This window comes from Dermacentor silvarum, chromosome 5 (genome assembly GCF_013339745.2).
Source record: "Dermacentor silvarum isolate Dsil-2018 chromosome 5, BIME_Dsil_1.4, whole genome shotgun sequence".
NCBI lineage: Eukaryota > Metazoa > Arthropoda > Arachnida > Ixodida > Ixodidae > Dermacentor > Dermacentor silvarum.
Genome location: NC_051158.1, coordinates 128,010,274 through 128,036,064, shown reverse-complemented (window position 1 = coordinate 128,036,064; position 25,791 = coordinate 128,010,274). Strand labels below are relative to the sequence as shown.

Below are 25,791 nucleotides of genomic sequence, written 5' to 3'. Positions count from 1 at the left end.
AAAAGAAAGATCAGGTAAGGCCAAAAAGCGCGGAAGATGAAAGCGAAAGTGAACTTCATGTTTATGGTGTTCCTTGAGTGCTATGGAGTTGTGCACAGTGAATTTGAACTTGAGGGCCAAGCTCCCCCGTGCAGCTCTCTGCATTTACAGGTCTTGAAGGGTTTGATCTCGTCGAAGCATGCGACCAAATTTGTCGAAAATTTGACGCTGTGTTCTGCGCCACAATAATGCCCTTACGCTCAGAGCATTCATAGTGTGTGTGCTTTTCGCAAGCACTTCCACGTCTCCATGTTGGCTGGATTAAGCATTCTGTGAGTTTTTGTTTGAGTTCCCCAAATGCTACTCGGGCTCCAGCAGCATTATTTTGTAGATGCGGCGTCAATTAAAAATGAAATCTCATTGGTTCTGAAGCGCTTAAGAGAAGAGAACGTCCAAGGGAGCATCAAGCCACAGAATAAGTGCTTGAATTGCTTTGGTGTGTCCAATAGGGAGTATTTTGAAAGTAAAATATATTAGTTTTGAAAAACAATGTGTCTGGTATACTATACCTACGTGTCATAAGAGTGTGCCGCTTTCTCCTGACATATCACTCCACTGAAGGAATGTGTCAGTTACAGAAGTAAGAGCAGCGATGTAGGCATGGTCTCAAAGGTTGAGTTAGTTATCTTGGACGCAAGAAATGCCGACGCGTATGTCTTTCGTTAGTTCTATGCCTAACCTTTCAATTCGCGAATCTGAAAAATTACTTAGATTCAAAGATCATTGATAATCATACGACAGTAACCAATCGTTTCTAAATACGACAGTAGAAACGGCTCTAAAGGCACCTGTTCAAAGAACCCGCAAGATTAAAGAGACACCCATAACACTGAAGAAGAAAATATCAAAATAAAAATATAAATCAGTGATGTAGACAAAGCCAGGCATTGAAAACTGTACAGGAAACAAGATTTCAATCAATTATTGCCCACGGGCCACAGCGGATGGGTACTCTGGCCAGAAATTTAAGGCGCTAAAATTTGAAGGACCATGTAAAGTTTCGAGCCAGTAAATCTTCATTTCAACTTAACACAGAAACATGAGCGTCCAGTCATAACAACTGCCAAACCTGCACCACTGAACAGTTTGCCTGCCATTCATGGACGCCGATTTCTGGCTAAACTGCTAAAGGCATCCAAATCAGATGGTTTGAGTAAGCCAACCGATTCACAATTTTCTTCTAGTTCTAGAAGTTCTAGATACCACTGCCGAATGCTTACAAAATAAACTGAGTTTCGCAAAATTCGAGTCTTCTTTCTGATGTATTGATGGTGCAATTAGGCGCAAATGAAATGATTGCGCAGTTGCCTCATTGTCGTCAGGCCTGAATACAAGTTCTCTCCAAAGAATGCACTGTGACGGAGCGGCATAGCGGGCGTCAAAAACGTCGTGGTCCAACGGTGCGGCATATAGTTTTGAGATAGCGACAGGCCGATTAACGTACCCAAGTGTGTGCGTGTCCGTCCGTGTGGTGCAGTCTGGGGGCACGACCTTGGACAGCGGGAGGGGAATCTACCGTTCTCTCGCCCCTGATTGAAAGGAGCACGGCCAAGGCTTTTCGGGAGGAGTCACGTTTCAAGTTTATTTGATTCATGAAATAATTAGGTGAATTCTGCATACCTGCAGTTTCCCGACATAGGGAACTAGGGAACGGAGAGGCTATTTAGGCGCAGGTTTTGGGCCCTGGTAGTCAATCTAGAAGCTGAACCTATGAGCTCCTGAGAAACCGTCGAAGGACTAGAGCCGTCCAGTATCACCTGGGCCGCCTAGGCGCGTCGGAACTATAACTAGTTCACATACGAGAGGACAAACCAACGTCTGCCACGAAGCTCGCGGTATTTCGCCTTAGGTTAGCTCAACCTGCTTGAGGGAAGCCGTGAGATCTAGACTCCCGTGAAACCCAGCCAAGCAATCGCATCCACCTCAACAAGATCGGCTCGCCAGCATTCCTCGGGAAAGCTTTGCGCGCCGAATTCACGGTTTATGGACTTGCTGTTGCTGCCCGGCCACGCGTATTACATCGTTTGTTTTTATTTTGAATTTTGTTTTAGTGAACTACTGTTAAGTGTATTCTTGTATATTTGAGCCGCGCCGTTTCATGTGTATATCCACTGTTAATTGGTCGTCATATTTATTTGTCATCATCATTGTACTATATTAAGTTTAGGTGTGATAAGTCTGTCTTGTGTCTTTTTTATTATTTTATTTTATTATTTTCGTGCATATTTATCTGTCGATAAATAACTTGTTTTTGTTTACTCCCGACTCTGACTCTTTCACTGTGTTCGCTCGAATACGGAACGACCTACCGGCTTGTATACCCCGTCGATCGACTTCACGCCGAGGACGATCGGGTGACGGCCATTACAGGCACATCCGGACCAAAATTTAGCATGAGATTTTGCCTTCAGTTGTGTCCATCTCTGGTGTTTCCTGTTATGAACATTTACCACATTATATAAATTACGTATTGAAGAAGTTGTGGGTGAACGTTGGTAAAAAAACAAAAACAGGCGTTCCTTCGATGTTTTTATGGACATAATTAGGCGTTGAAAACGTACTGTGGTTTTTGAATGGGCGTTTAATATAGGTGACATAGCACAGCATTGCGAATGCCTCGAAGACAAGTTACCGTATAGAGCATTTGTCGATCGATGCATCATATAGGTCAGGAATATCAGTTTTGACAGCTCTTATCTTTCCACACATTTCGTCATTTCAACTTAAAACAGTAACATGGGCATCTAGTCAAAACAACTTCCAAACCTGCACCACTGAACAGCTTGCCTGCCATTCACGGACGCTGATTTATGGCTGAACTGCAAAAGGCATTCTCATCAGATGGTTTGAGTAAGCCAACCTATTCAAAATTTTCTGTGGCTGTACATAGACAGCGCGCACGCACAAATGAGCACCGTGCTGTATTGAGGCTCCATGTATGCATATTCGCGGAAGCTTTAGTTCTGTATTCATTCAAGCAGTCGCTGAGCCACTGCTTTGCAGGCGCTCCAATAAACCCCGTAATTTAGGGACTTCAAAAGTGTCAACCATTTCAAGGGAATTTATTATGTATGTCCTCCTATTTCTATATTCCTAATCTCTGCACATTTTATCTAATCTCGCTTCATCATCATCATCATCATCATCATCATCAGCCAATATTTTATGTCTACTGTAGGACGAAGGCACTGTGATCTCCAATTACCCCTGTCTTGCGCTAGCGTATTTCAACTTGCGCCTGCAAATTTCCTAACTTGACCCCATCTGGTTTTCTGCCGACCACGACTGCGCTTCCCTTCTCGTGGTATCCATTCTATAAGCCTAATGGTCCATCGGTTATCCATCCTGCGCATTACATGGCATCTCCAGCTCCATTTCTTTCGCTTAATGTCAAATAGAATTTCGGCTATCCCCGTCTGTTCTCTGATCCACACCGCCCTCTTATTGTCTCTTAACGTTAGTCCTACGAAATTTCGTTCCATTACGCTTTGTGCAGTCATTAACTTGTTCTCGAGCTTCTTTGTTAACCTCCATGTTCCTGCCCCATATGTTAGCACCGGTAGAATGCAATGATTGTACACTTTTCTTTTCAACGACAGTGGCAAGCTCCCAGTCAGGATTTGGCAATGCCTACCGTATGCACTCCAACCTAATTTTATTCTTCTGTGAATTTCTTTCTTATGATCAGGGTCACCTATGAGTAATTGACCTAAATAAACGTACTCCTTTACAGACTCTAGAGGCTGATTGGCGATCCTGAATTCTCGTTCCCCAGTCAGCCTATTGAACATTACCTTTGTCTTCAGCCTATTCATCTTCAACCCAATTCTTACACTTTCTCGGTTAAGCTACTCAATCATTTGCTGTAATTTATCTCCATTGTTGCTGAATACGACAATGTCACTTGCAAACCGAAGTTTGCTGAGATATTCGCCGTCGATCCTCACTCCTAAGCCTTCCCAGTCTAAGAGCTTGAATACTTCTTCTAATTGCGACACTCCGACATTTAATGTAGCTTCATACAAGCTGCTAAAGCGTATTCGTCTTTCTCCGTTGGGTGTGTGATTGTGAAATGTGAAACAGAACGCGAGTTAATTTTGTTAACAGCGTGAAGGCACACGTCAGAGCAGGAATAAAGCGTCATGTTAAAAGCAGCGATAGTAATTGCAACAGGCTTAAAGGTGGCAACATTAGCGAAATGGCGTATCATCTACCACACTATTTAAAATCACTTCTGAAGCGTTGTATTTAATTGCAGAGTTGCTTCTTGTTTTTTTACTTCTTTAACGGCATTCTACGTTCCATTGCTATGTGTCGCTGCGATATCTGGAAAACGAAGTATTTACTTACCCTAGTTAAGGATCCCATGTGTATAACCAGTGAGCTATACGCTGTCATTATCAAACCTAGAATAAGAGCTGTAAAAATGTGCAATGAATTACCATAAGCAGCTTTGACAAGTACATTAAAATTACAGCAGTAAATTCCAATGCAATGCGCAAATTATCATAGGCACGAGAATGTCTTATTCAACCAAAAAGACTGAACAGTAATTACATCTTGGCGTTACTTGAATTTATGAATATATGTTGATCCCACAAATTATGTCTCCGAGAAATAATGATCTTGTTATATTTTATCACGACGAGATAATATGTGCGATAGGTAGACGGGTTTTGTGAGAAAGCCAGTAACCCGCTTTATTGATCCTTTTCTCGCCTATCCCGTGGGCGCTCTCAAGTTTGATCACGTGGTGACGCGTCCATTGCTTGCCTCAGCTGCCTCCGAGCAGCAAACCTCCGTTTCGACGGATATCGTCGACTGTGACTGTGTGGACGACACGAATCTTTGGCCACAGCTATAGAGGACATGTAAATGCTTTCAGAGCTCATTACGCCTTGTCCAAACAGCGCGAGCAGAGTATACGATACTTGTGCTGAATGCGGGGCTAGAAGTGTATTCCAAGCTCTCCAAACTTTCCGATTATGAATTAAATCAGGATCAGTGCGCTCTTCGTTCTTTATTTGGTAAACTTTTTAAAGCAGCGGCATGTCACGTTTCTGACACAGTAAAGTTCCTCGGTGCGGCCACTACGTGATTTTTAGCCTGATCGTTCGAGGGCGTGCTGTGTTGGGATAGATTTGTTCCTGATGCGCACAAAGCTTGGAATGCAAATGGTTTGTACTTTGTGGTAGTTTGAAGCAAGGACGTATTATCGCTAGTCCCTCGATTACTCTGTGGGCCGTCGCTGTCACTCATGCTCCGGCACATTGATTCAAGAGTGCGCTCATTCAATTGTTATTGATACGTGGGCGATAGAGTGGGCGTAAGTTTGCCTGTGAGTAGGGGTGGAAGTGCGTACATAACGTGCGTCAAACTTACTATGCCAATAAATGGCGCTACCTCCGTTTGTACGGAGTGGAACACTCTCTTAAGTGCCGATATTCCGGGGTTGAAGTCCTATCTTTGAAGATTAGCAATACCTCGCTGGCGGATGAATATTTTCTTTTTATCCTTGAGGAAAGCCGTGCATCGCGAAGGGCCGGCAACACAGGCAGTACTTACATAGCAGAGGCGACACAGATCAATTCCATTCCTTAATATGCGAGTCACCATTATTGCAGCTCACTACCACACACGTCTTGGGTCTATCGTTAAACATTTTTCTGCATGAACTGGGCACAGTGCGTTAGCGAACACCCAATTGCATTTCCGACAGCTCATCGCACAGTAGCAGGGCAAAAGCAGTAATCGTTTCGTATTCGTGCGCATTCGCTGAGGCAATGTATGGCGTGCCGCCGAAAGCCTCATCTCGTTCCTATACAGCATGCTTATCTGCGAAAGGGGTCAATAAAAAAGCAATGAAAGCATTAAAACATTTACGTAGAATATCCTCAGGGAGTTATCTGAATGATAAGTAAGCGTTTGGTAGTAACGACGTAGTGTTGAGCGCTCAGCTGTTCATACTAGCACTGCTCATCGGCTGCGGTCGTCTTGGCGCCATCACGGTAAATGCGACAGCGCTGAGGTGACACGAACTACTGCAGAAGCGACCCAACGTGAACTTATGAGGCAAGCAACTACTGCAAGTGGCGGCGTCAGGTGCGCTGATGACGGTCTGATCTGAAGTCACGGCTGCTCCATATTTCTGGCTTTATAAAGGTGTGCCTACAGCTTGCTTGATTGCACACGTCACGTGGTCACAGAGACGCGCTCGCGCTAGTGCTCACGCGTTCGTCATGGTCTTCTTCCACAGCTGACGAAATCTACAGTGGTCTCTATCTGCAGTGGCACGGAGGCATACTAGTCAATTTTCTTATGTGACATCACCTGATGGGCTCCACAGCCCAACTGCGTGCGTGGGCACTACATGCAGGAGGGAGGCCGTCGATTGCCCTCTCCTACTCGATTAAGCTTACGAAACCGCTTCAGTCAGGAACGTTGTACAACAGACGATGGCTCTTCTTATCGTGCAAATTTTTACGTAACTTTGAAATGTCGCGTTTCGACACAATAAAATTTCACGGACGATTGGGAATTTTGAGACCCGCTGTTTAGGTGTTTTGGGTTCGCGTCATATTGTGGCAAATAATTCGCATTCTGAACGATAGGGTCGTCTCGGCGGCGGCGCTGAACCTCTGATCGGGCAGCTTGTTCAGCAGCAACGGCGCACCAATCATTCCCACCGGTTGTGTCGCTCATTGTTCAGAAAGAAAGCGTGATCACGGGAACGCATAACTCGCGCGAGCGCATTCTCTAGCGGTGGCGGCGCAGGCAGAGTAGCGCATGCGTAGAGTGGGTCCGAGGCATAAGCCAGCGCTTTGCTTTCGCGCTCGCCGCATGTCTGGTCACCGCCGGCGCTCTGCTTGCCATCTCACCCTTTCGCCATATCCTCCTCCTCCGCGCTCTTCACGGTTCCGCTGCACCCTCCTCCGCTTTCCTCCTCGCGCTCTCTTTGCTGTCACCGACTTTCATCTCCCGCTACGCTCCACGTTCGCTTCCATTCTTTGCTGTGCTCGTTCGCTCGGTTACGAGGTCCAACGCCGAAGCTCGCCGCAAGAACGGGAGCCCAAGAGCTGCGCTCTAAAATTTATTATTACCCTTAAACTTTTGCGCAAGTTATTTGCAATTCGGTCAGGTGGCTCAATATAAGAGCTCCGCTTGTATGACGTATATACAGGGTGTTTTTTTTAGCTGGACCAAATTTTTAAAATTAGAAAAATATATATCTTGTTCACGTTATCTTTACCATTCGAGTGCACCGATTTGCGGCCTCTAGATACAGAGTAATTTACGCACTTAGGTGCGTAATTAGCAAAGTTATGTTAATTAACTTTCTAATTATCAACAATATGTGACTACAGCAAATGAGTACTTTGGGGCCCGTCCTCGACACTACCTATCCCAACGATCAAACTTTCAATAGCAGAGTTCATGTGAGAGCTAAGCGACTAATTAGTTCCCCCTGGCAGGCTCCTTCAACCGAAACTGACCGCAAAAAGAGCGTCGTTGTCGTCGATGTCGCCGCCCCCTGCCTTTCGTCACGTCTCCGACGTCACCACTGGTTCGGCCCGCGAGCAGCTTGCGTTATCTCCTTGCTATCTGCGGCGTTCGCCGTCCACGCTACAGACTGATATGACGCCACGCCTGTAGTATCTAAAAGCCCAAAGAGCGGGGTTCGCGCTACAGCGTAACTTGGCGCCCGACGGAATGACGAAGTAAATTTGGCGGCCCGCCGGCATTGAAGCGTTAGGCCAACATCGCAAACAGCAAGGAGATAACGCAAGCTGCTCGTTGGGCCGGACCAGCGGTGACGTCGGCGACGTGACGAAAGGCTGGGGGGCGGCGACATCGACGACACAGACGCTCTTTTTGCGGCCAGTTTCAGTTTCAAGCAGCCTGCCAAGGGGAACTAATTGTTCACGTAGCTCCCACATGAACTCCGCTATTAAAAATTTGATCGTTGGGCTAGGTAGTGTCGAGGACGGGCCCCAAAGTACTCATTTGCTATAGCCACCTATTGTTGATAATTAGAAAGTTAATTAGTGTAACTTCGCTAATTACGAACGTAAGTGCGGAAATTGCTCTGTATCTAGAGGCCGCCAATAAGTAAACTCGAATGGTAAACATAACGAGACCAAGATTTACATTTTTCTAATTTAAAAAATTTGGTGCAGCTAAAAAAAAAACACCCTGTATTATACGCATGAATACAAGTATATCCTTGTTCGCTATAAAGTAATCTTTAAATGCGTAACACCTTCTATGCCTCCTAACCAATCCTCCGTCCGTCAGTCTAACGTGACGGATGGAGATGTTTCCTCGTTGCATAGGCTATAAATTCGCTATAAAGAAAGAAATGTTAAAAAAAGAGTAAATTCTAATGGAACAACGTTGGCGGTGGTGAGTTTAGAACCTACGACCCCACGCTCACTCAGAAGCCGATTGTCTTATCCACCGACCTTGCAGAAGGTGAATATATCTGAACCATGTGAATATGTTGTACTCGCGGCGCAAAACAAGTTTCAAAAGAGAATAGTCCCTACGAAGGCTTTCATGAATGATTTAATGATGATCGAATGAAAGCCATCTTTTGGAGCATTGTAGACCTGAGTAAAATTGTGAATTTGCGAAATTTAAATGCAAACACGCCACTTCCCATGCGTTTCGGTGATCGCGTGATGCGCCGTCCGTTCTCGTGTTCCTTCACCGACCGAAATGACACCGATCTCAGAGGGCTTATGCGCTGCGCATCGCGCAACATATATACATATCGAGTAAATGAATTGATAAGGATGACAAGGAGTGATGAGGGGTTATGTGGGTCTCATCACGGTTGATAATGGATCAAAGCAGATGGCTAAGGCACGAAAGAACGATAAGCACTTATGATGTTCAGAACAATTCTTATAAGGTCGTTAATGACCGATAAGTCTTGATAATGCTAAGATGAAATGCTATAAAGTTCGTACGGACCGATAAAGGTTTATAAGGGTCAGATCATGCCGTAGATGTGGACAAAGACATATTAAGGTTGATAAGGATTTGATCAATTATGATAAGATTGATAAAACCCGCAAAGGGTCAGATCGAGTCCAATAAGGTAAATAGCAGCCGATAAGGGTTGATGTGAGAGGATGCAGTGCGATAATATTGATAACGTGTGATAAGGGTTGATAACTGTTCATACTGGTTGCATCAAGTTTTATAAGATGATGTCCTCGGCTGTATGAAGATAAGAAGTGGCACAATACTGACGCATACTTAGACAACTCCAGTGGAGTTTCTGCGTATACTTTTTTTCATCAGCATTGAGATTTCCGGAAACTACGAGGCAACACCAGCGAAAAGCCGGGCAAATTTCCAGTCTTTTACATATTGGCTAACCAAAAGGATTCCAGGGAACCACGACGTGAGCACTGTCGAAGATAACTGCTTACGTAGTGTGGCCACGAATTCAACAGCGACCTGTACGACTTTCGCCCGTCCTCTCTCAAAGGCCTTCTATCGAAATGTATTTGCATTTTACACCACTTCACCGAATGTTTCTTTTTTTAGGAGCGAAGCTCCTTAGGCTCTCATGATGTCCGTTGTCGCCGTCGTCGTCGTAGCTCCCCGTCGCGCACGCAGCGCGCATACGACAGCGCACAGGTGTTGCGCTGCGCCGGCACTGCTCCGCAATCCCCTCTCCCAGCAAGCGCACGACGTCATGCGCAGAACCGTTCGCAGAGCACACGCAGCGCGCATACCGACCGCGCGCAGGTGTTGCGCCGGCGCCGCGCCGCTGTCGCTACACTTAGCACTGCAATATGGAGGAGCGCGAACGTAAGCGCAAACGTCGTGACTCTGATCCTACACTTCGAGAACGAGACGCGGCAGCCCAACAGGAGTGCCGCAAAGCTAACCCCGAGCTACGAGCACGAGAAGCAGCAGCACGCCGGCAACGGCAGCAAGACCCCGAAGCCAAAGCTCGGGCAGCAGCCGTAATCGTCCAAGGAGCTTCGCTCCATCATCAGCATTAACTTCGTGGATCGGCTTCCATTTTTTTCAGATTAGAACGAATTCGCAAATGTGCAAGCTATGAACATTGTTTGCGACGTATTCGCGGGACGTTAGTTTCCTATCGCGATATTATGAAGAATAATTTTAAGGGAGACACCAGCTGACGTATCCGGACGGTTGCTACCATCAAATAGAGCGTATTATTCGAGTTCAGCGGTTCGAATGATTTTTAGGCTAAAGCTTGAAATGTACATGTCGACTTCAAGAAAAGAAAAGAAATGATGTTCTTTTTTCAATATTGCAATATAGTACCTGCAATGAGGCATGCTCTTTTATTTGTTGCAAATATCGTTACATGGTACCTCCAACCACCCATAAAAAGCGATCATGGTACTGAACGTAAGATATACGTGATTGAAACACTACATAACCTCACGCCCAACCGAGAGACATATTCCACACTTCATTGCGCTTCTTATCCAAGTGGCCTCGAAACAATTTCCAACTAATCTGAGAATGGTTTCACCAATAGAAGGACGTCGTCTTACGAATACCATGCCGCGAAAAATGGTTCGAATCCTTCAAATGTAAGGGGAGTTATCGCAATGATACCTGCATTTCACCCTGTTTTCTCTTCGTCTCTAGCGCTCTGGAAACTTACACAGCAGAGAAAGCAACATAGCAAATCCCCGGCCAAAAGTAGAGTGTCGCATTGGCGCGAGGGCTTGTCGCGAAACACTGTGGCGGCCACGGGAGACTGCGATACGCAGCATGCCTCTTCCATATCGGCGTCCACGGGCAGTTGACGCAGCCACGCTCAGTGTAAATATGAACTGATTTTCTGCATTCTTGAGTTGGCAGACATACATATTGTTTTACATCTTGTACAGAAGAAATCCCACGCTGCCATTTGACACCCTCCTTCCCGTCCTTCTCGACTCGTCGTCAGAATACGCCCGTGACGCCATCTTCAGAGCTGTAGAGGCACGTCAGATTGCACGCCTGCGCCTTACCGCTTCGCAGGACGAGCAACGAGTGTTTTATGATGCCCGCCACCGCGATGCCCCCTTCAACCCTGGTGATAGGGTCCTTCTTTGGACACCGTCGCGACGAGTTGGCCTTTGCGAAAAGTTCATTTCGCCTTACTCTGGCCAGTAACGGGCCTTGCGCCAAGTGACCGACGTCACATATGGGGTCACGCCTCTCGATTCGAGCACGTCTCGACCTTCCACCCATGTAGCACACGCCACCCGCCTCAAGCGATACAACTCGGGCGATCAAGCCAGCACCGTCACGGCGCCTTCGGCGTCGGAGTTCGCGTTACCAAGCGCTTCTCGAGACGAAGCTGAGGACAGTACGGAAGACGACGACGCTCCCTGATGGCGCGCGGATTGGTGTTGCCATCTTGTATGTTTTGTATGCCAGTAACCACATTGTAAATATCCCTATAAATATATTTTAAACCTATTTTCAGGTAACAATATTTTAACAGCGGAGCTGTTCTTGGTCGACCCTGTGCCATCGTGATGCTTGGCGTCAGGCTGGTCACGTGACCTGGGAGCGAGAGGGGCGTGAGTGAGATAGGCAGCTGCGCCGCGTCTAGAAGGGGGCGAGTGAGTCAGGAAGTGAATGATTGTTTGCGAAAAGTAAGTCACTGAGAGGGTCGGTTAGGTGTAAACAATAGAAGTCAGTCCTTGCTCCACATTTTTCTTCGATAATGGCCAAGACTGCTTATACTCCCGAAGAAGAAGCCGCCCGACGTGAGCGCCAGCGTGACATTGCTCAGGTCATGAGGAACGCGCTAGTAACGCCGTCGCACGGGTCCCATCCGCCACAAGTACCGGAGTTTGGGCCAGCCAAGCGACCGAGAATGTACAACTTCGCTGTTCGACCATCTTCACGGAGTCGAAGGGGCAGCCATTTTTTTTCATCTATTTATTTTAAAATTTTCAATTACAAAATCAGCCAATAACGTTGCAGGCCCAGCTGCTTTGGATGACGCCACAGGACGTCATTGTGGAAGATGGAGCAAGTGGTTTTTCGCTGTTTTTACACGAGATTTTAAATTCGTTGCTGCACGCAGTGTATTTGCATTTGTCTGACTCACATGTTCAAAGCAGCCTATGCGGCAACCTTTTCTTACTATGCTGAAATAGTGTTTCAGGGCCTCTTTATGAATTAAAATATGAATAGCTCTTGATTGGTAACCACTGACAACGTGTATTAAAATTATTGTTAACGAAATAAGTTACCCTGCGGGATATCCATGTTAGGTACAAAGACAAAAAGAGGTCTATACTTAACCGGTGCTGCGTGTAATCATCAAGACGTGCTCGTCTGCTCTTTTGTATCCGTGAGCGATGACGTCGACGTAGAGGATCGCTGCTTGTGAATTTATCGCTGATGATATTGTGCTGCATGGGAGGAAACAATTTTTTGTCAGGACTTGCATCTGCTGAAAGCTATTCACATCAAACTGCTGTATTTCGTTTAATTTGTGCGAACCCTCATGAACAATCAGTAAAATGCTTGCAAAATGTTGAAAGAAGAATGGGAACCGAGGGCCTCGATTTTGTTAATGATAACCACATAAAGCCAACAGACGACGAAGCTAAGGAAAGCATCGGTGGTGGCGCTGGCTAACACTCCTAGGGCTAGATCTAGTAAAAACCTAAATACCCAAGTTAGTGGACGAATTGATGGCCGTCGCCGTTGCACAATTGGTATTGCAACGCACGCGTAAGGCGGAGGTTGCGGGTTCGGCTCCCGCCGGCCACAGGTTATCTTTTCGTCCACTTTTATTTCCCTTTTCCTTAATATTTTCTGCATTCCACTTTCAAATACACTTAATTTCCCCTATGCTTTCATTGGCTTCGTTGTCTGTTGGCTTTATTTGGTTATGATTTGCAAATTGTTGGAAACATGTAATTTTCACCACATTACTAATTCTTAAAAATATGTGACACCATGGTAAGATAAACAAACAGAGCGACGGCGAAGCAAGACGAAAGCTTCGCGCCGCTTTCGTGATTCGGAATCGTGACTTCTCGGTTGTCAGCGAGGAATTTCAGACCTTCACCTCTGAATCAGTAGTTCCAGATCCGGCTACTAGGATTATATTGCGCAGCTTGTTACGTATACTGAGAAGCAGTTAAACTCAACAACTTGCAGCTTGCTTCGCAGGTAGCAAAGGCTTGGCGTTACAAGCAGTGGAACACTATACACAACACTGAAGATACTTATTTCATTGTGTGGCCACTGATATTGCTGAAGTAAAATATAAGATAGGTAAACACTTGGCGCAGGCAATGCCAGAGCAGTAGTAGTCGACACAACCATGACAGTTTGCCAACAAGTTGTAAATGTCAACTGGTGGTTTCTTCTCGGCCGTCGCAACAGCTAGTCATTTGTTTTCTAAAACAAGACAAGCCACACTTTCTTTCTTGTGGTGCACTGTTTTTATTTTTGACGCACTCTAATCAGGGTTATAATACGCGACAACCTTTTATTCCACGCCTCATGCTGTCAGTAAGCAACCCGTGTTCCTCCTTTGACTGTTGGCCTCCTTGATGTTACACGGGACGATCTGGAGTTTATGGTAAGCACTATCACTTCCTCTGACTATGGCTTCTGTGATCATGGAAAGGATGTGCCCGAATACTTGGCGCGTTGTATGTAGAACGTATGAAATCGGCTCAGAAAGACGCATGAAAAAATAATTTGACATGCACGTGTACCAAGTAAAAAAAGCGATTCTCTGTGAGAAGTGACAGCGCTGTGCTTCTTTTGATTCAGCTGAGCGAACGCCGTGTGGCCGAATTGAGGAGCTCTGGCAGGGAGGAGCCGATGAGAATAAAATTGGAGCAAAAGAGGCGTCCTGGCCGACGGCCGGCTGTCAGTCTCTTTACGATATGTATGTGTTTCCTTCATTAGGATTATTCCATGGGCCAAGAGGGCAATATTAACTACATACGGGGGAAAACGCAAAGATGTAACGATAGTGTCATAAAGTACCAATCGCACGTGTTAGTCAAATCTCGAAAGGCGCAATTATAATAGGTTGCCTTGGCGTAGTGTTATGAGTGAACAATTCAGCATAATGAGTACGTATCATAACGATGTCGCGGATAAAAGAAGTGCCTTGAAAACGGCGGCGCGTGACTGAATCTCTCTGATGTTCTTAGTGTAATTCTTTCTTTGAGAATAGTATGTGGGAGGTCTCCAGTACTTCGGCGGCGTGTTTATAATGTACCCCAAGATAAACAAGTTTTCAGGGTGGTAACACTCTCGTTGCATGACAGAAACAGGGCAACAGCGGATGGAGTACTGAAAGAATGCATGAATGAACACAACCACGGAAAAAGGGAAGCTCTCTTAGACTCGTTCACTCCTTGTTTCTATCCTCCGTCCGCTGTGTCGCTATCTTTAAAAAACATTACCAACGAGCCGGGTCTCACGCTTAACGACGGCATGAATTAGTTGCAAGACGTGCGACACAACTTTCAACTGCTTCTAACTTGTTAATGAATAAACGTTAGTGTAGGTATTTCATGTAATCATCAGCCTATTTTTATGTTCATTGCTGGCCGAAGGCATCGCCCAGCGAATTGTAATTGCCCGTCTTGCGCTAGCTGGTTCCCACTCGCCCCTGCAAATTTCATAATTCCATCATCCCAGCTAATTTTCTGCAGTCCTCGACTACGCTTCCCTTCACTTGACCTCCCTCAGTTACACTGACAACAAGTTGCAAAAAAATGGTTGACGACCTTAACCAAGAAAGTGTAATAAGAGTGGGCTTAAGAATAATATGTAGAAGACAAAAGTAGTCTTCAATATCCTGGCAAGAAAAAAAAGTCGCAGTTTCGCCCAAAATGCGAAGCATCGATTGCGATAGCAAATAAGTAGAGATGTATAGGAAGCAAGGAGAGTAGTTTATTGGCCCTCTTAAGTTGTAAGCATTTGCTTACTAACTAAATAGACAAGCACGACGTCACGTGCGCACAGGTAAACATGAACACATCTCCCTCGATGACCGCGGAAACTCACTGTGAAAATGCCGGAGTGAGAAAGTGCGCCAGCAGCAGCGGGCAAATTAACCTTCATGCTGTCTCTTGCCTTGCTTCAACGCGAACTAAACGTCGAAAGCACAGCGCATACGAAGTTACCGGCACTAAAGCCCCTATATGTAAAAAGTAGCGTCACGCTTTGAAGAATGCCGCCGCCTCCTCGCACACCCTGTCCGAGGCCGACGCCGCGTCGGTATTGGCCTAATGGCATCACGTTGACCGTCGAACCCCCGGGCGCTGGCTGCGCTTGTTTACGATCACGCTCCATCGCCACTTTCGCCCGAGAAGCTTCTACCGACTGGCGAGGAGCACAACGATAGCGGCGAATACAACAGTCAGCGATTGTCGAATCTGATCAGCGGCGAAAGATAAACAAGTGCACGTGTTTCAAACGGTGTAGGCGGCGCAACGGTCGAAAGAGGAGCGCGAAAGAGAGCAGAAACGAAGAGGAGGGAAGGCGGACGAGGAGAGTGTCGCTACTTTATATATATATATATATATATATATATATATATATATATATATATATATATATATATAGGGGTTTTAACCGGCACTCGGCGCATCCACTTTCTCCCCATGGCAGATAGCTTTGAAGATGAGGCCCGCACTGGCACACACTTCGCCCACATCACACATTGCTTTCTAGATACGGCGGCCGCGCGGCCGCGCTATCGGCAGCAGCCGACCGAGCACAACACACACACACCCTCCCTCTCGGTCACCTCACCCCCGTGCTTTGCGCGCGAAAGAAGACCGCGCTGTTGGCCTGCCTTCCTCCCTTACGCTTTCACTCGCACACACAGCGATCGGCGCGCACCCACAGAAAGGCCCGGTCGGCTCGGGAGAGCTCCAACTTCGGTAAAGGTACGTCCACACTAGCGACAAAAACGCGCGCGACACGCCGCGCGCGGCAAGATTCACGAAAAGCGGCAGCAACGCGCGGCAAACGCTCGAATGGGTGCGAGACCCATTTTTTGCGGCAGCCGCAAAACGAGCACCAATCAGAGGCGAGCTGCGCAGTTGTGGCGCCACCTGCCGAATCATAATCATAATGCATGGGCTCTAAGATCGAACAGTGACGCGCACGTCGTAAAATCTCAGAGGCCATGTCCAGTCAAGGGGGCTGTTTTTGTTAAGCCTTCCCACGCCGCCACCGAGACGTCGACGAAGAATTCGCCTCTCGATGGAGTCGTTTTTGGAAACCGTTCGCGGATATGCGTGCCTCTATGACAAATCGAACGTCGATTTTAAGGACAAGGAGCTGCGTGCCAACCGCTGGCACATGCGGGAAAGCAGAGTGTGCGCCTGGCTCTCAGTGTCCCTGTACCGCGATATAGGGCGCACCCAAAACTTTCTCGTCCGCTTTCTGGCACGTCGACGTTGCACAAGTAAAGAACAAATAAGTATTATAGTGTTCACAGTCACCAGTAGCTCCGCGTCCGTATCCGATATGGCTGAACGTGGCCGGCAGTGGCGCAAAGAAACACAGACACTTCCAATGGAACACGAAACCGGCGGAACGGAGAGCACGTTGTCAGGAGAAGTATCGAATGGAACGAGACAACGCGGCACTCCACGCGCCGTTGCCGCGTGCCGCAAAACGCGAGTGTAGACTTGCCCGCGCGAGTTTGCCGCGCGGGAGCTTGCCGCGTGCGGCGTGTCGCGCGCGTTTTTGTCGCTAGTGTGGACGTACCTTAAAGGACTGTGCGGAGAGCCAGATGCGACTCGCGCGTCGGTATGCTTAGCTCCGAGGGCGTCAGAGATAACGTGCCGTGCACCGTCAAAAATAAACACAAAGTTAGTGTGTGGCACGTCAGGGGCATCTGCCTCTTTGGCTAGGACATCAGCCAGCTCGTTTCCGCGAATACCGACGTGGAAAGGAACCTACTGGAGAACGAGGTCACATCCCATTTGTTGCGCGTTTGCAAACTTCATGGAAAGTCGTTGCTCTATGAGAGGGCCTCATTCTCCTTTCATGGGCGTTTGTAAAGCCGCACGGGAGTCGGTAAGTATGGCAACAGCTGGAAGGACGTGTTCAAGTAGAAGGTCGGCAGCCAGGTCGAGTGACGTGAGTTCGGCCAGAGTTGAAGATCAACTGCAGCGGAGGCGGCACACTTTTGGAATTGACGGCTCTGGGATAGTACAGGCTGCTGCTGCGGAACCGTCCTTGAGAACCGAGCAGTCCGTAAAGATTTGAACACGGTCGGAGGTTCTTTCCTCAAATGTGTCGGCGACTTCTTGCAGAATAGAGCAAGCGGGGGTGTTCCGCTTGCTCCTAACCCCGCGAATCGTGCTATGAAGGACGGGCGGGCGGTGAAGGTGGAGAGTGGCGGGAAGCCAGCCACAGTCAGGGGCGACTTTTACGAAGGAGTGAAAGTCTGCTGCGCACCGTCCTATACCGAAGTGGGTGAAAGAGTGCAGCCGCGAAACAAGTTTGTATCCTTGTCGGGTGCGTTGGAGACGCTCAACGTGGTTAAGATCGTCCCATTTTGCTTTGAGGGAGAGGGGGAAGTACTTGGTTTCCGCAAGCGGGGCCTATTTGCGACGTGCGTGGGAGGCTGTAGAGCTGTCGAATGACTTCTCTGTGATGGGTGTCGAGAGTTTCCCATTAGGTGGGTTTCATGAGCGCCAAAGGGAGACCGTAGAGGCATCTTGAGGTGGCAACGGCATTGTACACCCTAAGGGCCAGTTGCGGTGAACACCTGCGGCCTCGAGCGAGGAAGGAGCGCGCGGCATTTTGTAACTTTAGGTGAGCCCTTGCGAAGAGCAGCTATGGCTCGTTTCCAGCTATGTATGCGGTCAATGAGGACGCCCAAGTTGCGATCTCTAGCTGACCATGAGAGAAGTACACCTCGCAGACTGAGGGAAGGATTTTGGTAGCGCCCAAGGAAGTGGGGATGTATGAGAAGGGCCTCAGTGTTGCTTGGCGGTAGGTTAAGTCCTATGCCGGTGAGGTAAGAGTCGACATCGTGGATGGCGCATTGGATGGTTTGACGGACTTGCTTCCAACTTGAAGTGGGTCTGCACGCGAGGACAGACAATTCATCCTCATAAACTGCAAGGCGGACATCAAAGGGGAGGGCACGAGAGATAAAGTCAATGATGCGCGCAAGTACGAGATTAAAAAAATCACGCGTGGCTATGCTACCGGAGCTGGGGAAAGCCTAGCAAAGTAATAGCAAACCACACACTCAGTTCCTGGCGCTCAGGATTTCTTCGCGAAGTTCTGCGTAGTATGGCGATGAATTCAACCGACCACGTTCAAAAGCCTCCCGTTCTTCATTTCTTCGCCTAGGCGAACTCTCGGCTTCCCTCAATCTAAACTCGGGATGTTCTCTTCTGCGGCACTTGGTTTCAACTTCCCTAGCTCTCGCTTCGGTCTTTCGGAAGCAACTAGTGTCCAGGTGCCTGGTGGAAACCTGCCGAGTCGCCGCCAGAGGCATCGTTGCAGTCACGGACACCAGGCGCGTTCGGCGCGAACGCGGGGAAACAAAACCGACGTCGTCAGCAGCTCTACGCGTCCCACTACCACATTCCTTCACCACTCCTCTCCACCCCGCATCTGCTATGAGAGAGATTGTCGTTGTGAAGAGAAAGAGGGGCGCGATGGTATATTTATAATCTGCTTTCACTCTCTCTCAGCTCTCCCCCAGCTCCACGAAGCTATTGCACAGCTGGTATGGGGTATGGAGTTTTGTGTTTACGCCATGAAATTTTCCGACCAACGAGAGGTATACAGCTTCGCTTTGAAAAAAAAGGACTGAGTACGGTGCCTTGAGGGACGTCAACAGAAACGGAGCGAGGTAAACTCGTACAGCCTCCGACGCGCACGAAAAAGAGCGGCTGTCGCGGAAAGCGGACACTTAGGCAAGGAGGCGGTCACACAAACAGATGGCACGGAGTGCGTCCATAATGGCGACATGCGACAGAGTGTCAAAGGTGCTTTGCGAGCTTGAGAGGGTTCTTGCTTGGACGGGACATTCTCCGTGGCAGATGTTTGGTTGATGTCTTCTGCGAGGACTGAGGAAGCGAGGTGCGTGGGTATGCGTACCGTGAGCAGAGCAGGCAGTAAAAGATGCCGCTTGGCTGCTTTTGGTAGCTTGCCAGGATTAAGTCTGAGCATAACCAGACTGTGAGAAGACATACTCAATGAGAAGGCGGATTGGCCCGAGTACACAGCTGGGCTTGCGTGTTTGATTGCGCTTGTGAGCCGTTTGTGGGGAAGCGAAGAAGCATGCGCTTTTTGCGACAAAAAGGGCCCGGCGCTTGGAGCAGTTTGTTTTAAATGCGAAGCGTTTCTTGGCGAACATTTACCACTTTGACCGTATCTATCTATCTATCTATCTATCTATCTATCTATCTATCTATCTATCTATCTATCTATCTATCTAGCCGCCTACGACTTTGTGCTCTCACGGTTGTTTCGTTAACTTGGTATGGACCAAAATTGGCACAGTGTATGATGAACATAAATTTAGGTCATGACACGCATGCCATGACACTGGAATGGGTTTGGACGTGGGTACTAAGCGAATGAAACACTCAAGCATGGTGGTGGAAGTCATGGTTATGAGCATCACTCAGCAAAAAAGACAATGGCTCAGCGAAAAAAGATGAACACTCAAAAGCCACTGAAATGAACCGGGTTCGGACGTGGGTACTAAGGGAATGACACACTAAAGCATGATGGTAGAAGTCATAGTCATGAACATGACTCAGCCAAAATGACAATGACTCAGCGAAAAAATATTAAGACTCAAAATCTACTGATATTGGTTGTGACGTGGGTACTAAGTGAAGGAAACACTAAAGGATGATGCTAGAACTGTCATGAGCATGACTCAGCAAAAATGACGCCTCAGCGAGAAAAGATTGACACTAAATAAACTGAATGGGTTCGGACGTGGGTACTAAGTGAAGGAAACACTGAAGCATCATAGTAGAAGTCACAGTCGTGAGCGTGTCTCAGCAAAAATGACAATGACTCAGCAAAAAAGATTAACACTAACAAACCAATGGAAGGGGTTCGGATATGGTACTAAGTGGTTGATGGTACTTAAGATAAGGATTTCGCTTTAAGGTATCTTATGCGTAACTAAAGGGACTCCTGAGGACGCATGACATGAATCTCATCACATCCGTGTCATCTAGGTTATGAAACAGCCGCCTACGTCTTGGCGCTCGCATGGTCGTTTCGTTAACTTGGTAGACTCCCCGTACATTGCTTCGCATAACATTGATTCCCGCAGGGCGTGGGATCTGCCGTTTTTTGCTCGTAATGTAAATTAGAATATCAGCTGTCCCCGTTCGGTTTCCGCTCTCTTCCTGTCTCTTAATGTTACACCTAATACAGGATTTGGCAATGCCTGCCATATGCACTCCAACCCATTTTTATTCTGTAAGTTTCCTTCTCATGATCAGGGCCTCCTACGAGTACTTGACTTCGATAAACGTACTCCTGTAAAGACTCTCGAGGCTGAATGTCGATCCTGAATTGTTGTTCCCTTGCCAGGCTATCGAACATTATCGCTGTATTCTGCACATTAATCTTCAATCCAACTCATACACTTTCTCGGTGAAGGTCCTCAATCATTTGCTGTAATAAGTGCCAATTGTTGCTGAATAGGACCATGTCATCTGCAAACCGAAGGTTGGTGAGATATTCGGAGTTGATTCTAACTCCTAAGCATCCCTAGTCTAAGAGATTGAATACTTCTTTCAAGCATGCAGTGAATAGCATCGGATAGATTGTGTCTCCTTGCCTGATCCCTTTCTTTGTAGGTAAGTTTCTACTTTCCTTGGGGAAAACTAAGGTAGCTGCGGAATCTTTGTAGATATTTCCCAATATATTGTCACGTAGTAATGACGCTGAAGTAAACAGTCGTAAAACTGTGTATGCCGAAACTGGTTGTTGATTGGGCGAACCTGTGCCCACAAAAGCAAGCTACACTCAAAGCACAATGATAGCGGCGAACACAGTCGGCGATCGTCGAAAATCTGATCAGCGGCGAAACGCGTCGGCTTTTATACCTGAGTCATCGAAGGTTCGAGATTAATCCCTGATGCCCGCTGGTCTTCCAGAAAGTTCTAGACAATTCGCCTCGGTCATACAATCAGATAACATAAGCGTCGGTGAAAACAGGCAACGGAAAGAAGCATCGATAACGTTCCAGAAACTTCCTATACAGGCGCGTCCTGCGCCGAGCGATAGCATTTCTTAGCCGGTGGAAAGCGGCCACCGGTGAAAGAAAAACATGTATACGTGTCAATATTCACGTATGCCTGGTGTAATCCTTGATTAGGCAATGCCTCCATGACTGCAGGCATCTTTACTGAATCAAATGCGCTTTCCTAATTTATGAAATCCATATAGAGACGTTCACAAAATTCCGGAGATTTCTCTATTACCTGATAAATGACACGAATTTATTCCACTGTAGAATAACCCTTGGTGAAGCCAGCCTGTTGTCTTGGTTGATTGAACTCTAGCGTTGCCCTGATTTTATTGAAAAAATACTTTATACAAAACTGAAAGCAAGCTAATAGGCCCATAACTGTTCAAATTGTTAACGTCACCCTTTTCATGGGTTAGTATAATGTTGGGATACTTCCATCTCTCTGGTAAACTTGAAGTCGTTAGCCATTGCGTATAGAGGGGCGCAAGGTTTTAAAGCATATCTCCTCCATGTTTCACTTATACGACTGCCAATCGATCTTCTCCTGCCGCTTTTCCTTAGGTGATGTCTGGCAAGGCCATTCTGACTTTATCGCTAGTTTCAAGAGGAGCCCCTCCTTCCTATACATCACTACTTTATACAATACTTTATTCAAGGTAGCGTGAATTCTCGGGCTACTGCAGTGTATAGGTCATTACAGAATTATTCTGCTGCTTTTACTATATCATCAAAATCGCTTATGACCCTACCCTGGTTATCTTTCAGCACATACGTCTTGCCTTGTCTTGTGCCAAGTTTTCTTCCCACTGATTTCACCCTGTGGTCATTTTTTACTGCTTCCTCAATCTTTCCCACGTTATAATTTAGAACACCCTTTACTTTCTTCGTGTTGATCAGTTTTGACAGTTCAACGAATTCTATCTCATCTCTTGGGTTATATATCTTCGTGTTTTGTCCTATTGACATTAGCTTATTTGTTACTTGGGAGAGCTTACTTACTGGTTGCCTTGGTGCCTTACGTCCCCCTTCAATTTCAGCTTCTTACATCAGCATAATTACGGTTTCATGTCTTACCTCTGTTATCTTCATCTTCCTGTTATAAATCTGCTTATTTGTTTGCGAGTACCAGCCTGAATTCGCTTGCTTTTATTATTACTATATTGGCCTGTTTCCTCTTGACTAATTTTACTCTTGCTCCCTTTAAATTGAGAGAAATCCTAAACCTCACTAACCTATGGTCAGTGCACTTAACCCTACCTAACACTTCTACATCCTACACTATGCTGGGATCGGCAGAGAACATAAAAATATATTTCATCTCTTGTTTTTCTATTAGAGCTTTTGCAGGCCGAATTCCTGTTACAGCGCTCGCTGGAGAAGTTATTCCTTATTTGGAGTCTATTCCTTTCCGCGAATTCTACAAACATATCTCTTCTAGTGTTCCTAGAGCCGATGACGTAGTTGCCAATTGCTTCTTCTCCAGCTTGCTTTTTCCGCACTTTTGCATTGAAGTCGCCAATGACAACAGTATACTAGATATTACCTGTTGTTATTGCAAAATCCACAGCTTCACAAACCATTTCCATTTCTTCATCATGATGACCTGAGGTTGGAGGGTAGGCTTGTGCTAGCTTTAATCGATATTTCCCATATAGCTTGATTGGGAAGTCCGCTACCCTCACATTAATGATATAGGATTTATCGATGTTGTCCGCTATGTCCTTATGGATCAGAAATCCTACTTCGTACTCTCTCTTAGCTGGAAGACATCAGTACCAGAGAACACGGCCAGGAACATGGCAATAATCCATGCAATGTCTGATGATTCCTCAAAGAGTCTTCATAAGCTAGCCTCACTCGATATGGTTCGCGTGTTAAACCTTCCCGCGTTCTGTCTCCAGTGGTTGCCTGTCCGGATCCAGACATCTTTAGCACCCTCTGCGGCGTCGCAGGACTGACCACTGCCTTGGTCAAGTGCTGCGCAGCCGCTGAGTATTGAAGTTCATGGGATAACTGCAAGTGCCCTGAGGGATGTACGGATCGAATATTGGACCAGGTAGGCCAATTACTGTTCGGGTGCGAGAGTTTATTTGCTGAAGCTTAGTGGGCCTTTCTAATCTGGTTGCACCTGGACTAGCATAGCCCCATTGCCTCTCGACATTTTTTGCCACTGCCAGGGGCAACTCATAGTCTGAAAACGTAGCATACTGGACGAGGATTCCGATTTACGACCTTCAGGTTAGAAACCCAGTGTCCTACCTCGGCTCCCCGCCACCACATGAAGTTACATGTTGAAGAAATATTCCTAATCATGTAGAGATGTAACAACTGACAAAAGATTATGCTTAACTGCCCAGATACAAAAAAGGCCAAATGACAAAACAAAATCCTTTGAAATGTAGCCAAAGATAAGTCAAAGGATTTTTATCTCCTCTCACGGCAAAGCTAAAGACCAGGAAACACCCTGTAAAAAAATCACAGCATATCCACGAAGTGAATGATGATGAGTGGGCGAAGCACCGGGGGATCATTCGGGTAAACCACAGCTACGGACGAGAGATAAAGAGAGCGCGCGTCGGGAACGAGAGAGAAAGAGAGCGCGCGTCGGGAACGAACGCCCTTGTTCACCGCAGCGCACCTAGCTACGGACGAGAGAGAAAAACGCCGGAAGCGTTCTCCGGAAGCCGGAAGCTGGCTTCCGGAACCGTAAGCGGAACCTGAAGTGGAAACGGAAGCGGAAGTTGGCTTCCGGTTATACTATACATATACATAATATGTATATATGCGTATACAGACATACATAGCGGTCTCCATGCCAACCAGAGCTACGGACTTCTAGTGAACACTTCTTAAAACTACATGCGGCGTCTCTTTCACGTACGGACACACAACGCCATCTTTTGAGCAATTCATAAACTAGAGGTGGCTACATACTACTACTACTACTACAGAGGAGGGAACGACCCACACCCTAAGGAGCTTCGCCCCTAAAAACTGCGCATAGGTGTGACGTGTGAGGGACAAGTTATAAAGCGAAAAGCTTTCTTTGGCGCTTTCGGCCATTTGCAGCGTCGGTGGATTGCAGTTGGACCTTCACCGCCAACACGTCCATGCTAAATATATCAGATTAAAAAAAAGCTTTGGTGAGACCAGCGTTCTCACAAACCTATGAGCTCTCAATATGGCACTTTCAATGGCAGCACAAATATTTCGCCAAATTACAATAAGCAGCCAGGGTTATTCCGATAGTTACAAAAATAGGTCAATGGGCCACAATGCGATGGTTCGCTCCTTTTAACACCCGCTTGCGCGACATCGTTGTGCGTGTAAGTGATTAGCCGGGCCTCTTGGCACGTGCTGGCACGCAATAGCTATGAGGCGCCTGAAGGTTTTGAAGCTCTGGTGGAGCACTCGGAAAAGAACTGCCTTCCTCTTGACCGGAAGCCCTCTCAACCTGTTCCGGCTTTAGGAAAGGGTTCTGACACCACTACAAATTTACTGGTTAACGTTTGTGTTCGTTACACATTTAAGCGATGAAACATCACTCACTACCTGAATGTCCGCGCTGCAGAAATACACGCTTTCTGGCGCATTATTGGTTTAATAAAGCACATAGCTTTCTAGCAGCGTTCGCCTGGTCGCTTACATTGGAAATTGTGTCGATAATTTCTGCACAATTTTTTGAGAGACTACACGTTATTCTTGAATTTCGTGGTCAATTTCGCCAAGTCGTAGAAAAGAAAACATACCCCAGTCCACAGAAGTAAAGAATAAAAGCTACATCAACAAGTCACGGTGTTTTTCCTATGAAATAATCATTAGGAAAAGTACGAAAGTTGAGTTTAATTGTCCATAAATGTAGGAATAGAAGATTCTCAGACTGTGGAGCTTTGTACGCGAGGCCTCCAATATTATGACGTTCTTTGCAGGTTATCTTGCTCCTCAAACTTAGGTGCAGTCGCTGTGCCTTCTCAATAGATTCATTGTCCCTATCCGCTGCAATTATGAAATAGCATAGTCTGCTCTTTTATGTCCTTACCTTGTTCCAGCACTTACAACACCAGCCAGGAAGAGTCCTGCGAATCCGGGTATATTTACAAGTTCAGTATTGATGTAGTGTGGTATAATCTGAAAATTTAAAATGAGCATTAGGTTGAAATCGCGGCCTTAGCGTCTAAGATCATCAGTATTTCCTACATATTATATTGCTGCTATAGCACTAGGCAGGAAGTTTAAAAATCACAGCATTAGAAAATGTTATAGAAACCTGCAAGCCGGCTTTCTACAATACAACTCGCATTGAAAACCCGGCAAATGCGCGAGTGTTCTGATTAAATACCTGGCGAAATTTCCACAAATGTAAATGTCAAACTCTCGCAGTTGCGGCGTCATATCATCTCTAATAACGTTAAACACGAATGCAAAAATATATAATGCGATATAAAACGACACTCATTTCACATAATTCTAGCAATTTTCGGCTTTCAACGCACTGCGGTTTATAT

The 25,791-nt window shown here is 46.6% G+C and overlaps 1 protein-coding gene across 1 annotated transcript in view; it reads right to left on the bottom strand.

Moving 5' to 3' along the window:
• Window positions 1-25,411, bottom strand: part of LOC119454410 (uncharacterized) — a 39,112-nt gene extending 13,701 nt beyond the window's left edge. Inside the window, exons 1-3 of the mRNA XM_037716356.2 lie at window positions 25,326-25,411; window positions 12,346-12,455; window positions 4,390-4,457 (exon numbers count right to left, since the gene is read on the bottom strand). Of these exons, the coding sequence (XP_037572284.2) occupies window positions 4,390-4,457; window positions 12,346-12,364 (87 nt within the window). The 5' untranslated portion in view covers window positions 12,365-12,455; window positions 25,326-25,411. The remainder of the gene's footprint in view (window positions 1-4,389; window positions 4,458-12,345; window positions 12,456-25,325) is intronic.
• Between the last annotated feature and the right edge of the window lie 380 nt (window positions 25,412-25,791).